Genomic DNA, 13,654 nt, shown 5'->3' on the forward strand with positions numbered 1-13,654 from the left:
AGCCCAGTCCGGAGCCACAAGGATAACTTGGGCCCGGTCGCGCTTGATCTTCTTCAGCACTCTGGGCAGAAGTGGTATAGGCGGAAAGGCGTACAACAGGCCGCAGCTCCACTCGCGACGAAAAGCGTCTCCGAGCGAGTGCCGCCTTGGAAACTCCAACGCGCAGAACTGCTGACATTGCGCGTTCTCTTCTGTGGCGAATAGATCTAACCAAGGCTCTCCCCACTGTCGAAAGAGACCTTGCGCCACGTCCGAGTTCAGACGCCATTCGTGATCCATCATGCACCGGCGGCTGAGTTCGTCCGCCCTGGCATTCAGAGAACCTGCCAGGTGTTGAACCACCAGAGTCACGCCCTGATGTTCCAGCCACTGCCAGAGGCGCAGAGCCTCCTGGCAAAGGGTCCACGACCCCACACCGCCCTGTTTGTTGCAGTACCACATGGCGGTGGCGTTGTCGGTGAACACTTGCACCACGCTCCCCCTGACAGAGGGGAGGAATGCCTTCAGTGCAAGACGAATCGCCCGCAGCTCCAGAAGGTTGATGTGGAGCCGGGACTCCGCCGGAGACCAGAGGCCTCTGATCTCCGCCTCTCCCATGTGGCCTCCCCAGCCCTGGAGGGACGCGTCCGTCACAACTACGTGCTCCGGCTGGGGTAGAGAGAGGGGTCTGCCACTGACCCAGTCGCGGTCCGTGAGCCACCACTGCAGTTGCTTCGCAGTGCCCTCCGAGATCAGGACATGATCGGACAGGTTGCCCTGATGCTGGGCCCACTGAAACTTCAGGTCCCACTGCAGAGCCCGCATCCGCCACCTGGCGTGACGCACCAGAAGGATGCAGGAGGCCATCAGTCCCAGAAGCCGCAGCGTCAACCTGACCGAGACCCGGGATAACGGCCCGAAGACAGGAATCAGAGCCTGAATATCCCGAACCCGCTGCTCGGGTGGGTAAACCCGAAACTGCGCCGAGTCGAGAACCGCTCCGATGAAAAGGAGCTTCTGAGAGGGACACAGGTGTGACTTCGGCACATTGATGGAGAACCCCAGCAAGTGCAGGAGGTCGGCCGTAGTCTGGAGGTGGCTGACGACTGTCTGGGGCGAGCCCGCCTTCAACAACCAGTCGTCGAGGTAGGGGAAGACTGACACCCCTTGCCTGCGCAGATGGGCTGCGACCACCGCCATCACCTTCGTGAACACCCGTGGGGCGCTGGTAAGGCCGAAGGGGAGCACGGTAAACTGAAAGTGCTCGTGGCCTACCGTGAACCGCAGGTAACGCCGGTGGGCCGGCAGGACGGGGATGTGGAAATAGGCGTCCTGCAAGTCCAACGCTACCATCCAGTCTCCTGGGTCCAGGGCAGCCAGGACCTGAGCCAAAGTGAGCATCTTGAACTTCTCCGTACGGAGGAAGCCGTTCACGTTCCGCAGATCCAAGATAGGGCGTAGGCCCCCTTTGCCCTTCTTGGGCACCAGAAAGTAGTGGGAGTAACAGCCACGTCCTACTTCTGGCCCAGGAACGCGCTCGATGGCCCTCTTGGCCAAGAGGGCCGAAACTTCCTCTTGCAGAAGTCGCAAGTGATCCCCCGACACACGGTGGCATTGAGGCGGCATGGATGGAGGGGAAGACTCGAAGGGGAGGGAGAAACCCCTTCGGACAATTTGCAGCACCCACCTGTCCGAAGTGACTGTATGCCAGTGGGAGAGGTGATGGCGAACCCTGCCTCCCACAGGCGTCACATGGGCCTGAAAACTCGGACTAGGAAGGTTTTGAGGTGGGGGCTGCTGAGGGAGGTGTGGACTGGCCTCGCCGCTGGCCCCGACCACCGCCACGGCGGTTCCCACGGCCGCCACCGCGTTGCTGAACATTCTGCGGCGCGTGGCTGACGGTCCGTGGTGGGGCGCCCCTTCCGTGGCCACGAAAGGAGCGAAAGGCACCCGATTGCTGGCGTGGGGCCGCAAGGCCCAAGGACTTGGCCGTGGCCCTGGAGTCCTTAAAACGTTCCAGCGCATGGTCTGCCTTGTCGCCGAAGAGGCGACGGCCATCAAACGGCATGTCCATGAGAGTGGCCTGGACATCGGCCGAGAAATTGGCGGACCTCAACCAGGCGTGGCGTCGAACCGCCACCGTCGTTGCCATCGCCCTGCCCAGTGAGTCCGTGGTATCCAGCCCACACCGGATGGAAAATCGTGCCGCATCTCGGCCGTCCGCAAGGGTTTGGCTGAGTTTAGCCCTGACCTCCTCAGAGCATTGTGGCAGCACCTCCGCAACCGTGTCCCACAGAGTGTGGGTGTAGCGGCCCAAGAGACAGTTGGTGTTCACTGACCGGAGCCCTAGGCTCACAGACGAGAAGACCTTCTTCCCGAACTGCTCATATCTCTTGGATTCCCGATCGGGCGGGGCCGTCGGGAATGCGGTCTGGGAAGTGGAGGCCTGGATGACCAGGCTCTCGGGGGTGGGGTGGGTGGACAAAAAGCAAGGGTCGCCCGGTGCCGGGCGGTAGCGTCTGGCCACGTTCCTATCCACAGGGGGACCTGTGGCGGGCTTGGACCAAGTGCCCAGCAGAACGTCACACAAGGCCTCATTGAACGGCAGAAGGGGCTCCGCGGAGCCGGACTGCTGTTTGAGCACCTCAGTGAGGAGATTAGTCCTCACGGCCGCGACGGGAAGCTCAAGGTTTAGGGCCTTAGCTGCCTTCGTCAACACTACACCGTAAGCAGAACCCGCCTCCGAAGCCACAGTCGGGGGCGATGTAAATCCAGTGTCTGGCGAAGTGTCAATACCACTGGCCTCCCCAAGCTCATATGTCCAGTCCTGATGTGACTGGCAATCACGTGCCAGAGGGTCCTCGGACCCCTCCCATTTCTCCTCGTCACCCAGCTCCTGGAGACCAGGATGAACAGCCAGGGCCTCCTCGTGGAGATAGAATTCTCCGACGGCCGACGGAATCGGCGCCCAGCGGCGCCCCTCCGACGCCTGAGGCGGACCGTAGGAAGCATTGGGGTCGGCAACCACTACGGCTACCGGGGACGACACCTGAAGGGACGGCGCCGGTGAGGTCGTAAGGTCGACCGGCGAGGTCCCGGATCCGGAGCCGGATCCAGCGAGGTCGCGCGGCGCCGGGACCGAAGTCGCCAGCGGCGCCGGGCCCGAAGAACCCGACGTCGTCGGGGCCGAAGCGCCCGACCCGGAAGGACCTGCAGACGGAGCCGATCGGCCCGAAGGCGCCACGGGAACCGACTGAGGAGGGAGGGCCCTCATGGCCATGAGGTACCTCTCGACCTCCTCCTGCGACGCGCCGTGCCCAGGGACCCGAAGGTGTGGGGCAGGCGGCGACGCTTGCGACTCCCGCGGAGCCGCGTGGGCGGTGTCGCCCGAACCCCCGGCCGCATCGAGCGAGCGTCGGGGCGGGTCGGAGGACCGATGGTGTCGCTCCGACCTCTCATGCCTCTTACCTGAGGACTTGGATCCAGACGATCGGTGACCACTCCCGGAGCGTCGATGACTCCGACCTCGCGACCTGTCCCTCGACCTCCCGTGGGACCGGGACCGGGACCTGGAGCGGCGCGGGGCCGACTGCCTCAGCTCGAGACGCTTGCGGGACCGCTCCCGCCTAGCCTTCGACGTCAGGGCCCGGCAGTCGTCACAGGTTCGATCGTCGTGGTCGAGGCCTAAGCACTTCAGGCACCGGCGATGGGGGTCCGTGACCGACATGAGTCGGCCGCACTTCGAGCAAGGCTTGAACCCGGGCATCCCTGGCACCGATAGTCGAGTAATCGACCAAATAGAGGATCAAAAAGATCAAAAAAGTTTTCAGTCAAAAAGTGACTGGGGGTAGAGCTTCTTCCGGATCTGCGCTAGCTGGCGCGGAAAAAAGAAGAACTGACGTCAGCGCGCATGGGCGCCGTCTATATACTCCGATGACGTCATCCCGGCGCTCACGACGCCGACGACGGACGCGGAGCCGCAGACGACGCCTAACAGCGCGCAGGGGTATTGCTACGCAAAAATTTCCGGATCCAGTCTGACGCCTGGGGATATTCTAAGGTAAGGAATCTATCACTAACGTGTCTCTTTCAGATAACAGGGTTCTGTTGTTCACCTGGCTTCTATGTGTACCAAGTACATGAAGATACAAACTACATTCTCTCTCTGAATCAGATAAGGTGTCTTAGAGCATCACCACCTTGCTCTGCTTCCAATCTTTTTTCAAGCATGTGTCCCTTTTAATCGTCACTTTGGTAAAAAAAAAAAAAACTTCTACTAAAAAATGAATACACCTTCCTGTGAGTAGAATGTAATATCTTTATTCAAATGCTCCTTTTGTCGTACATGGAAGGTATTCCTAGAACTTTCCAAACTCTTGATTGACCGCAAGATTTATCTTCCTTTCCTCTACCGCATGATGACAGGTTGGATTTTTGCCTTCTGAACAGTTTTGTTGGGGCATATACTGAGTGAAAAATGAAATGTGGGATTTCGACCACTTTGTATGTAGGTGTTGTGAGAGGGAACATAGTTTGATAAGCAAGAGTAAGTGGTTTGTTCCACTGTTTAAGTCTGAAGTCATGTACATACATTTATTTATAGAATTTGATATTGAGAGAATGTAATAGATACTATATTAATGGTCTATTAGAAAAAAAGTGCATGATAATAGTGACTTTTTGTTAACACCAGAAGCTCTAATACTCCATAGGAAAGGTCAGTATTTAATTTAACACTGGAAGAAGGTGGTAACAAAAGAACAGTGTCCACCTAACATGCAAAGACTGATTCAGTGTGTAGTTCACAAACAAGGCCCAATCATGGGGATATATCTTTAATATGCACAATTCATGATCGCAGTTTTGAGCATCCAGGAACCATTACTTTTATACAGAGTATGAAGAGATTATAAAGGTACAGGGTAAAATATTTTTTGTGTTTAAAGGGTTCCACAAAAGCAATAATGAACAATATTTACATTTACTAAAAATATATACAAGTTGCAATAACAATAATCATGAACTGGTTAAGTAACGTATCATAGATTGTTTGGATGATGCATTGATTAAAAGCAATACAGGTTAAGCAGGAGATTTTGTTTGTTCTTGCTCCAATTGCCCTTCTCCTGAACCTAGATTTGGGGTACCCTTTGTGTGTGTATATATATGTGGAACTATTAAGTAAGCCATATGACTCTCGTGTGTATGCATTCTTTGTTGTTTCTTATATTAAAACACAATACAAATTCAAAAAACCTGTGAAAAATTGAAAACCACATATCATAAATTTGGCATTTATATTTTTGTCCAAGCACAGGAAACTTACCTCCTGTCAAGTTAAAGGAATTACTAGGTCCAAAAGCAGAGAATGAATTTAAGGGTACAAGATCAGGGCTGTTTGGGGTGCTCTTGGGGCTCCACAATCCAGAACTAAACATTAAAAAAAGATTACAGTAAATCAACCAGAAACTGTTGCATGGCAAATCAAAATTAAGAATGCAGATAAGGTCATATTTATGGGACACACTGTTTGAAGGCACACATTTTCTGTGGGCTGCTGAAGAACAATTCACTTACTGGTACTGCTCTTTCAGGTGGATGCTCTAGCGATTTTTTTAAAACTTATTTTTATTGAGGTTTTGGAGGGATTGAAATAACAGGCGTCAGCATACCAATATTAAAAAAGAAAACGTACAGTCATGTAAAGTAGTTTAAGCATTGTTCGACGTACACAGAAAGAGATGAATTTCAGGTGGTACATTACTGAAGCTTGAGCTTTTGAATATCTCTCAGATGATTGACATTGAACAAGTTACTTACCTTCGGTAACGATATATCTGTAAGAAACATTAGTTAGTGTTAGATTCCTTACCTTAGAATATCCCCAGGCGTCAGTCTGGATCCGGAAACTTTTGCGTAGCAGTACCCCTGCGCGTCGGTAGGCGTCGTCTGCAGGCGTCCCCTGCGGCTCCGCGTCCGTCGTTGGCGTCGTGCGCCGTGATGACGTCGCTGGAGTATATAGACGCCGCCTCCGCACGCTGACGTCAGTTCTTTGTACACAGTTTTTCCGCGCCAGAAAACGCAGAGTCATGAGAGAACCAACACTGGTGCCATTTGAAACTAGGGCCCTGAAAGGGATGTCCTTAACCCTAGGTATCAGTTCGCAGAACGGGGAGGATGGGTGGGTTCGGTAAGGAATCTAACACTAACTAATGTTTCTTACAGATATATCGTTACCGAAGGTAAGTAACTTGTTCATCTGAAAGAAACACGTTAGTGTTAGATTCCTTACCTTAGAATAGATACCCCAGCAATACCAACCCCGGTGGTGGGTCTGCGAACCAATACATTCCTACACCAGAAAGACCTGGAGGACAGAACGGCCAAAGAAGCCATCCCTCCGGACTTGACTGTCCAGGCAGTAGTGCCTCGCAAAGGTATGCAGCGAGGCCCACGTAGCCGCCTGGCAAATGTCCTGCAGAGGGACTCCCCGGCCCAGGGCAGTAGTAGCAGCCGTGGCCCGAGTGGAATGGGCCCTCAGCCCAACAGGAGGCTCCTTCCGAGCCAAAGAGTAGCACGCTTTGATGCACAAAACGACCCACCGAGAGATGGTTCGTTTACACACCGCCCATCCCTTCTTCGCACCCACGTAGCCAACAAACAGTTGGTCATCCACCCGGAACTGGCGTGTGCGATCCATATAAAATGAAAGCGCACGTTTTGGGTCCAGACGATGGAGCCGCTCTTCATCCTTTGAAGGATGCGGAGGCGGGAAGAAGGAAGGGAGGGTGATGGACTGCCCGATGTGAAAAGCAGAAACTACTTTGGGCAGGAAAGGTCTAGTCCTTAGAACCACCTTGTCAGGATGAATGGACAGGAAAGGAGGTTTGACAGAAAGAGCCTGGAGCTCACTCACTCTCCTGGCAGAGGTGATGGCAACAAGGAAAGCCGTCTTCAAAGTCAGGAGACGAAGAGGACAAGAATGAAGGGGCTCAAAGGGAGCACACATCAGAAAGGTAAGAACCAGGTTCAAGTCCCACTGAGGCATCACAAACGGGACAGGTGGAACATGTGTGTGATGCCCTTCAAGAATCTCGTTACAATCGGGGACTTGAACAAAGAAGGCTGATCAGGAAGCCTCAGAAAGGCTGAAAGGGCAGAAAGGTAGCCCTTGATAGTGCCCAGAGCAGAGCCCTGCTGGGCAAGAGAGAGAAGAAACAGAAGAACCTCGGAAAGAGGGGCAGAAAGAGGATCCACAGCCTTTGCTGTGCACCATGCCACAAATCTGTTCCACCGACAGGCGTATACCGACTTAGTGGAGGGACGCCTGGCTGCCAGAATTACGTCACAGACTTCAGGAGGCAAGTCAAATGGCCTCAACTGCCGCCGCTCAATCTCCAAGCATGGAAGTGGAGACTGGACAGGTTCGGGTGGAGGACCGTCCCCTGCTGCTGCGACAGAAGGTCCTCCTGAAGGGGCAGACGGATCGGGGGAACGACTGACATGCTGAGTAGCTCGGGATACCAGTACCTTCGAGCCCAGTCCGGAGCCACAAGGATAACTTGGGCCCGGTCGTGCCTGATCTTCTTCAGCACTCTGGGCAGAAGTGGTATAGGCGGAAAGGCGTATAACAGACCGCAACTCCACTCGCGCCGAAAGGCGTCGCCGTGCGAGTGCCGTCTTGGAAACTCCAACGCGCAGAACTGATGACATTGCGCGTTTTCTTCTGTGGCGAATAGATCTAACCAAGGCTCTCCCCATTGCAGAAAGATGCCTTGCGCCACGTCCGAGTTCAGATGCCATTCGTGATCCATCGAGCACCGACGGCTGAGTTCGTCCGCCCTGGCGTTCAGAGAGCCTGCCAGGTGTTGAACCGTCAAAGTCACGCCCTGACGTTCCAGCCACTGCCAGAGGCGCAGAGCCTCCTGGCAAAGGGTCCACGACCCCACTCCGCCCTGTTTGTTGCAGTACCACATGGCGGTGGTGTTGTCGGTGAACACGTGCACTACACTCCCGTTGACAAAGGGGAGGAATGCCTTCAGTGCTAGACGAATCGCCCGCAGCTCCAACAGGTTGATATGGAGCCGGGACTCCGCCGGAGACCAGATGCCTCTGATCTCTGCCTCTCCCAAGTGGCCACCCCAGCCCTGGAGGGACGCGTCCGTCACGACAACGTGCTCCGGTTGGGGAAGGGAGAGGGATCTGCCTCCGACCCAATCGCGGTCCGTAAGCCACCACTGCAGTTGTCTCGCAGTGCCCTCCGAGATCAAGACGTGGTCGGACAAGTTGCCCTGATGCTGGGCCCACTGAAACTTCAGGTCCCACTGCAGAGCCCGCATCCGCCACCGGGCGTGATGCACCAGAAGGATGCAGGAAGCCATCAGTCCCAGCAGCCGCAGCGTCAACCTGACCGAAACCCGGGATAGCGGCTGAAAGATGGGAATCAAAGCCTGTATATCCCGGACCCGCCGTTCCGGAGGATAAACCCGAAACTGCGCCGAGTCCAGAACCGCTCCGATGAAAAGGAGCTTTTGAGAGGGACACAGGTGTGATTTCGGCACATTGATGGAGAACCCCAGGTCGTGCAAGAGGTCTGCCGTCATCTGAAGGTGGTGGGCGACTGTCTGGGGCGAGCCCGCCTTCAACAACCAGTCGTCTAGGTAGGGGAAGACTGAAACCCCTAACCTGCGTAGATGGGCTGCGACCACCGCCATCACCTTTGTGAACACCCGTGGGGCGCTGGTAAGGCCGAAGGGAAGCACGATAAACTGAAAGTGCTCCTGGCCTACCGTGAACCGCAGGTAACGCCGGTGGGCCGGCAGGACGGGGATGTGAAAATACGCATCCTGCAAGTCCAACGCTACCATCCTGTCTTGTGGGTCTAGAGCAGCCAAGACCTGAGCTAACGTCAACATCTTGACGTTAGCTCGACACACGGTGGTTCTGCGGTGGCATGGCTGGAGGAGCAGTCTCGAAGGGGAGGGAGTAGCCCCTTCGGACGAGTTGCAGCACCCACCTGTCCGATGTAATTGTGCGCCAGTGAGCGTGGTGATGGCGAACCCTGCCACCCACTGGCGTCACATGGGGCCGAAAGCACGGACTAGGAGGATTTGGAGGCAGATGCTGCGGGGGGAGGTGTGGCCTGACCCCGCTGTTGACCCCGACCGCCTCCACAGCGGTTTCCACGGCCGCCACCGCGTTGAAAAGATTGTTGCGGTGCGTGGCTGGCAGCACGTGTGGGGACGCCCCTTCCTTGGCCACGAAAGGGGCGAAACGAACCCGTTTGCTGGCACTGGGTCGAAAGACCCAAGGACTTGGCCGTGACCCTGGAGTCCTTGAAGCGTTCCAGCGCGTGGTCCGCCTTGTCACCAAAGAGGCGACAGCCATCGAACGGCATGTCCATCAAGGCATTTTGGACGTCTGCCGAAAAGTTGGCGGATCTCAGCCAGGCGTGGCGACGAATCGCCACCGTCGTTGACATAGCTCTGCCCAGCGAGTCGGTCGTATCAAGACCACACCGTATGGAATATTTAGCTGCGTCTCTGCCCTCAGCCACAGCCTTGCCGAGCTTCGCCCGCACCTCCATGGGGCATTCTGGCAGCACTTCCGCGACCGTGTCCCACACAGAGTGGGTGTAGCGGCCCAAGAGGCATGCGGTGTTGCAAGACCGCAGTCCCAGACTCAGGGACGAGAAGACCTTCTTACCATACTGGTCAGACCTCTTGGATTCCCGATCGGGCGGGGCCGACGGGAATACGGTCTGGGAGGTAGAGGCCTGGATCACCAGACTCTCAGGAGTGGGATGGGCGGACAGAAATTTGGGGTCGTCCGGACAAGGACGGTGGCGTCTGGCCACGTTCCGATCAACAGGCGAACCTGAAGCGGGCCTGGACCACGTGCCCAACAGAACGTCTGACAAGGCTTCGTTAAACGGCAGCAGCGGCTCTTGTGGGCATGACTGTGGTTTGAAGACCTCAGTGAGGATGTTAGGCCTCACGGCCGCGACGGGGAGCTCAAGGTGTAAGGCCTTGACAGCCCTCATCAGCACCACTGAATATGCAGCTCCCTCCGCCGACTCCACAGAAGGAGGAGAGACAAAACCAGGGTTAGGAGAGTCGTCCAGACCACTGGCATCCCCCAAATCACCTGTCCAGTCCGGGTCATACTGGCACTCACGTGACAGAGGGTCCTCAGACCCCTCCCAACCTTCCCCGTACTCTCCATCATCTCCATACTCTGAGTCAACGATGTAGACCGGCTCCTCGGGGTTCACAGGCCCCATCGGCGTCGAGCCCGGCGTCGATCGACGCCGGTCCGACTCCGCGTCCGGATTCGGGGAAGGAATGGGGACGGCGCCGCCCGGAGCCGGCGCCGGCCGAAGCCGGCACAGGAGAACCGGCGCCGCGCGGGGGCGGCGTCGGGGGTAACCCAGATGGAATCGGCGCCAAACCAGCCGGCAGGCCAGCCGGCGTCGACCCCAAAGGCCCTTGCGGCGCCGGGGTCGGAGCCGTCGGCGGCACCGGGCCCGAAGCACCCGATGGCGTCGAGCCAGGGACACCCGACCCGCCAGGGCCCCCGGACGGTAGCACTGGGCCCGAAGGCGCCGTAGGCCCCGTCGGAGAACTGAGCGCCCTCATGGCCATGACGAACGCCTCAATCTCCTTAGGCGTCGCACCGTGCCCAGGGACCGGAGGGTATGGGGCAGGCCGCGCCGGCGACTCTCGCGGAGCCGCGGAGTTGGGTTCACCCGAACCCCCGGCCGCGTCGCGCGAGCGTCGGGGGAGTCGGGGGTACGATGACGACGCCCCGACTTCTTGTGTTTCTTACCTGATGAGCCCGACGAATGGTGACTACTTCCGGAGCGCTCGGCGCGGCTCCGCGACCGCTCCCTCGAACGCTCCTTGGACCTCCGGCCGGACCGAGACCGCTCCCGACGCGGGGCCGACACCCGGAGCTCAAGCAGCTTGCGGGACCGCTCCCGTCTAGCCTTGTTAGTGAGAGCCCGGCAGTCGACGCAGGCGCCACGTCGTGGTCGGGGCCCAGGCACCGGAGACAGAGTCGGTGATGGTCCGTGACCGACATCGTGCGGTCACACCCGTCACAATTCTTGAAACCGGGCATCCTACCAGGCACCAAAAGAGATAGAAGTTATAACAAAGTTGGTCAAAAGACCGGAGTACTGCTCTTCGGATCTGCGCTTGCTGGCGCGGAAAAAAGAAGAACTGACGTCAGCGCGCGGAGGCGGCGTCTATATACTCCAGCGACGTCATCACGGCGCACGACGCCAACGACGGACGCGGAGCCGCAGGGGACGCCTGCAGACGACGCCTACCGACGCGCAGGGGTACTGCTACGCAAAAGTTTCCGGATCCAGACTGACGCCTGGGGATATTCTAAGGTAAGGAATCTAACACTAACGTGTTTCTTTCAGATATTGTATGTTCATCACCGGAGATCCTTACAATGGAAAGTTGTTCTACAATGTGAGGGTTAGATTGGGCTGGTCCCAGCTAACCAATGCGAAGTGGTAGAGTGGGAGAACCTCTAAATAACAATTTTAGAGAAAGTGGGGTGGATCGAGGGGGTTGTGATGAGGAGTGAACAACAAGGGAACGGCACGAGCAAGGGCGCAAAGGGGGAACTTGGGGGGGGGGGGGGGAGATGTGTGTGCAGGGGGTTTTAGGGAGTGGTGTTGATTAGCATCGTAGCTGCTCAAGCAACTGGGTCTTCCTCATGATAATGATCTGGGAGAGGAGGCGCACAGTACAAGGTAGGGAAATGGGAAGGAACTGTGGGCCTGGTGGAGGGCAACAGTGACAATGCATTGTTGTAGGGGATTCATGTGAAAGAGAGAAAGGTCTTCGAATCAGTTCTCGGACTTGGGTGAGCGCGGTTTCTCAGGCTACTGCTACAGGTCATTTACGGAGAAGTCTGGCTTCCTTCCAGTGTAGGGCGGTACTCTCTGCTCCTCCCCAATCGAGGAGTGGTCTGTGCCATTGGGAAATCACAGGGGGTTGTTGGGCGCTTCAATGCATGTGAGGAGATGCATAACCAGTAATAAGGCGAGATTGGCAAAACGTCACCGTACTTTATGGTTCTACCACCTTTTAAAGATCCCCAAGGCAGTTGCTTCACAGGTGTTCAGCGTGGTAAACTCTGTAAAACAAGTTACTTACCTTCGGTAACACCTTATCTGGTAGATTAGATCTAGCTGCAGATTCCATACCTTTTGAATTACCCCAAGCGTCAGACTGAATCCAGCAAATTTTTCGGGAGCAGTACCCTGGGGTGAGCCTGCCTTTAGCAACCAGTCGTCGAGGACCCCCTGACCTCCGCAGATGAGCTGCAACTACCGCCATCACCTTGGTGAACACCCAAAAGGAGCTGGTTAGGCAAAAAGGAAGAACAGTGAACTGAAAGTGCTAGTGTGCAACTGTAAACAGCCGATAGCACTGGCGGGCACGCAGGACGGGAATATGAAAATGAGCATCAAATGCTACCATCCAGTCTCCTGCGTCCAAGGCAGACAAAACTTGAGCTAACAAGAGCATTTTGAATTTCTCCTTTTTGAGGAAGGGATTGACGGTACGGAGATCGAGGATAGGATGAAGGCCCTTACCCTTTTTGAGACCCAGAAAGTAACGGAAATAACTACAGCCTACTTCTTGCAACAGAAACCTCTGAATGGCTCCCTTGGCCAAGAGTGTTGTGACCTGCTTGCGGAGAACAGACAGCTGATCCTCTGTCAGCCGATCGTGAAATGGTGTTATTGAGGGATGGGCAATCTAGAAGGGAGGGAGTGGCCCCCTCGGACAATCTGCAAAACCCAACTGTCCGATGGAGCTTATAATACTGAATCCTACTGCAAATGGGTGCCCATGATGGTAAAGGGGAAGACTAGGGGACTTAGAGACAGCTGCAGTTAGGGGGGTGGTGGACTGACCAGACTGCTGGCCAACTGATCCATGAGGTAGGTGGGTACTGCACCCACGCCACGCAGAGGCTGGGGAGCCCGAGCAACGCAGTGGCTAGGTGGGAATTGGTGCAGCTGGATACCCCTTCCATAGACGAAAAAGGCAGATTGGGGTGGACTTCGGGCAGAAGAGAGGCCTAAGAACCTGGCCATAGCATGAAAATTGTTTAATCGCTTGAGAGCCAGAACTTCCTAGTCGCCAAAGAGACGGGTGCCATCGAAGGGCATGTCCACAAGGATAGCTTGGACATTCTCCAAGAACACAGTCACCCTCAGCCAAGCGTGGCACCTAAGGGCCACTGTAGTGGAAATAGCTCTGCCTAGCGAGGCCGTACCATAAAATCCATATCAAATAGTGAACTTTGCTACAGCCCAGGCCTCCTCCGGGACCTATGGCAGCACTTGCATAACCATTTCCCACAAAGTGTGGGAATAATGGCACAAAAGGCATGCAGTGCTCACAGATCACAATGCCAGGCTGGCGGAAGAAAACATAATCTTCTGAAATGAGTCCAGCCTCTCGGACTCCCTAGCTAGGGGAGCAATATGGAAAGTGTCTTGGTAGGTGGAAACTTGTACCACCAAGCTCCCAGGGGTAGGATATTACATGAAGAAGTTTGGGTCCAGAGGTGCGAGGTGATGGCGGCGGGCAATTCTCCTATTCACAGGAGCCCGTGTTAGGTTTGGACCAGGTACCAAACA

The 13,654-nt window shown here is 56.0% G+C and overlaps 1 protein-coding gene across 1 annotated transcript in view; it reads right to left on the reverse strand.

Moving 5' to 3' along the window:
* The window catches only part of LOC147697095 (transmembrane protein 131-like), a 427,844-nt gene that overhangs the window by 135,666 nt on the left and 278,524 nt on the right, over window positions 1-13,654 (reverse strand). Inside the window, exon 12 of the mRNA XM_086934173.1 lies at window positions 5,306-5,409. Coding sequence (XP_086790299.1) covers window positions 5,306-5,409 — 104 coding nt within the window. The remainder of the gene's footprint in view (window positions 1-5,305; window positions 5,410-13,654) is intronic.

Source organism: Lissotriton vulgaris, chromosome 8 (assembly GCF_964263255.1).
Source record: "Lissotriton vulgaris chromosome 8, aLisVul1.2, whole genome shotgun sequence".
In the NCBI taxonomy this organism is placed as follows: Eukaryota; Metazoa; Chordata; class Amphibia; order Caudata; family Salamandridae; genus Lissotriton; species Lissotriton vulgaris.